Source organism: Pterocles gutturalis, unplaced genomic scaffold (genome assembly GCF_000699245.1).
Source record: "Pterocles gutturalis isolate BGI_N339 unplaced genomic scaffold, ASM69924v1 scaffold9850, whole genome shotgun sequence".
NCBI classification, from domain to species: Eukaryota; Metazoa; Chordata; class Aves; order Pterocliformes; family Pteroclidae; genus Pterocles; species Pterocles gutturalis.
This window is the reverse complement of record NW_010143471.1, coordinates 4,042-7,323: the sequence shown is the minus strand read 5'-3', so window position 1 is coordinate 7,323 and position 3,282 is coordinate 4,042. Positions and strand designations below refer to the sequence as shown.

The 3,282-nt window shown below is 43.7% G+C and overlaps 1 protein-coding gene across 1 annotated transcript; it reads right to left on the bottom strand.

The window, feature by feature from the left end:
- Positions 1–323: 323 nt before the first annotated feature.
- Positions 324–2,603, bottom strand: LINGO2 (leucine rich repeat and Ig domain containing 2). Its single transcript, XM_010084756.1, has one exon. It carries the CDS (start codon positions 2,601–2,603, stop codon positions 783–785), a length of 1,821 nt encoding a protein of 606 aa, XP_010083058.1. The 3' UTR covers positions 324–782.
- Positions 2,604–3,282: the final 679 nt, after the last annotated feature.

The following is a 3,282-nucleotide window of genomic DNA, read 5'->3' as shown; positions in this document are numbered from 1 at the left end:
ATATAAAAAATATTCCATTCTGTATCAAAACTAGGCACATGCCTTATATTTATATGAAGAGAAGATCAACAGAGCTGAGCGGTTTTGCTCTCAACTATTCATCTCTGGTCTTCTAAATGAGGAGAAAAATATCTTATGTTATTTCTAATTGGTAACTACAAGAGTCTAATTTGGGTTAGATGGTAGTCAAAAGGAGGGCGACATCACACTTGGGTCAGTATTGGTGGATATCTAAAAGCACAACCTCTCATTTGTATTGCTTTAAAATGTACACAGTATAGATGTAGATTAAAAAAAAAAAACTACCAATTTTTGTGGTGTTGAACCAACTAGAAGGGATGATGCAAAGTTTTACCAAATGAGATCTATAGATACAAATTTCACTGTAGAGTATGTTTTAGACAAATGTGTCTTTTTCTTTAAGTATGCAAATCCTACACTGTAGGCTTTTTTTTTGTTTGTTTGTTTTCTTTTTGTAGTGGTAGAAAATGTTGAACAATTGTCCATGAGCATGAGCCAGCGGTTCATTGCTGATATCCCCAGAATGCCAATATTTGCAATGCAAACAGTTAGTACAATTTACCAGTTCTATGAAAGGCCCTGACATATGTGCCTCACGCTCTGGAGGCTCTGCTGTATAACCACAAATAGTCTTTCCATTTTCATGTAACCTTTTGATGCAGTGACAGCTGCATTAAGCTGTTTCTGCCTAGCAATACCACATGCCAGGCTGGTTTAATTGGTTTTAATGCCACAGAAAAAGCACTGCTAGCAGAATACCATCAAATCATTTTCATATTGAACCTCCGTGGTCCAGCAACCTCCCCTTCAACCACAGCACCATTGTTTTTGCGAGGGACATATTCAAGGTCAATGCTGGTTTTGTGTTTGCCTTTCCCTCGGCTCCACACAAAAAGAAGGAGGAAACAAAATAAAACCACTCCAAGGAATGTGAAACAGCCCATAGCTGTGGACACCAGTATTGTCTTAAGGTCCAGAGAGAAGGTGTTTGCATTAGTTCCATTGGAACTCGTGTCGTTGGAGTCTGTCATATACATAGGGGTCCTGTTGGCGTAAAGGAAACGGTCTGAGGTAAACCCCTTTACCGTAAGGGAGGCTGAATAGGTGTCATTCCCAGCTGCATTACTTGCAATACAAACATAGATCCCAGTGTCCTGGTCTTGAGCAAATCGGATCTCCAGGGTGCCATCTCCCAGCACAGTTGCTCTTCCATTTGATTTAGCTGTGATCAGCCTCCGACGCGGGGTAACCCAGGATATAGTAGGCTGCGGATCCCCGTCAGCATTGCACATCAGCTGCACCGTCTGCCCTTCCTCCACTACTAGGTATTGCAACTTCTTATCTTGTATTTTGGGCTTCTTACAGGTGAAGTAAAAGGAAAGAGCTGTGCTGTGAAAGTCTTTGAACGACCTCTCTTTGACACTGTCTGGGCCAGCACACATGGGTGGCTGGCCTCCAAACTGCAAAGTGGGTTGCCTCTGTAAAATCCAAAGGAGACGGCAGTCACAGGCCAGAGGATTGTTGTTAATGCAGAGGACCTCAAGGCTTTTGGGGGAATGGAATACATTCTCTTCTAGGGTTTCTAGCAGGTTTTGGGACACATTAAGCACGCGTAAGAATCGGAGCCCTTGGAAAGCGTGTGACTCAATGGTACGTAGCTGGGCCCCCACCATGTGGAGTTCCTGCAGGCGCACTAAATCTGAGAGCATGCCTGCTTCAATGGCACTGATAGGGTTGTAAGAGAGGTTTAGATGTGTCAGGTAAACCAGATGTTTAAAAGCAGAGTAAGGTACTGCAGACAGGTTGGTGTTGGTGATGGAGAGAGAAGTAAGGTTGAGACCATACAGACTGTTGGCAGGTAGCATGTCCAGGAGGGGCCAGGCATCTATCTCTAGGTCTTTGAGGCGGAACAGTCTTTTAAAGGCATATGCAGGCAAAGCATTAATGTTGAGTTGTTTCAGATGCAGACTGATGAGGTTGTGGAGGTGAGAAAGGGCTTCTGTTGGTACAGCTGTGAGGTTGCACCTCTCCAGGGTGAGCTGCTCCAGGCTAAGCAGTCCGCTAAAGGCCCTGTGTGATATATAAACCAAATCATTGTCTCCAACCTCCAGGGATTTTAGGTTATGCAGATCTTGGAACATGTAGTCCAGCAAAATGACAATCTTGTTTTCACTTATATCGAGCTTTGTTAAGTTTGACAACCCAGTGAACACCCCAAGGGGGACCAGCTTCAGACGGTTTCCTTTTAGCCTCAGGGAGCGCAAGTTGAAGAGATTGTTAAAGGCTCCAGGCTCCACATTGGCGACTATATTGTCACTGAGGTCGATCTCCTCCAGCAAAGGGTATGATGTGAATTCCTCAGGGTTGTCGCTCTTCAATCGGTTCTTGCTGAGGTCCAAGATTTTGGTCTCAATGGGAATGCCCTCTGGGATGGACATCAGGCGTCTTCTGTGACAGCTGACGGATTTGTTCTGTGCTGAGCATTCACAGCGGGCTGGGCAGCCTATGGTGGGGCCCATGAAGACTAGCAGCACAGCCAGACCGAGGAACAGCTGCCAGCATGATACAGCTGTGTGACGCATGACTCCACTGATCCAGTCTAACCCTCCGTCACGGGCCTGTGGGGATGAGGATGGAAAAGGGGAGAGGTTAAGTCTGCAGCAAAAAGAGATCTCTGCCAATTTTTCAGCACCATTTCAAAGGAGGCACATGTGTTTTCATTTGAAACAAGACAATAAAACCTATTGTGAATGGCAAGAACAACAAAAAAACAGATTTTCCTTCACTATTCTTGGGCTTGTCAAAGGATATGTTTATCCAACATTTCCCCTCCAGATGTCAGAAGAGACAAAACAGCTTCTCCTACTGCAAACAGTAAAGGAGGTTAGGTTTTATTCTTTTCTCACTCTCAGTAGGTCTCCTCAAGACAGTGCTATAGCTAAAACAGAGATAGATAAACACCATACACTCTGCAAATAGGGCTAATAACATTTTTTTTAAGCATTGGGACTCTGTGAGGTGATATGAAACTAGGCTTTTGCCTTTCCTATTCACGTCAGTGTTTTAAGACAAACCTTAATGATGTATTATCTTCAAGAAAAGGAGCTCCTGATAATGAAAAGATTCCTTTTAACATTTATTGCATACATTACAGTTATAAATAGATGGGGCTTGTTCGCACACACACATACACAATGGATCAGATGAGGAAGGAAGAACTGGTGCATCTCTGATTAGAATTTGTATTAAGGACAAATTAAT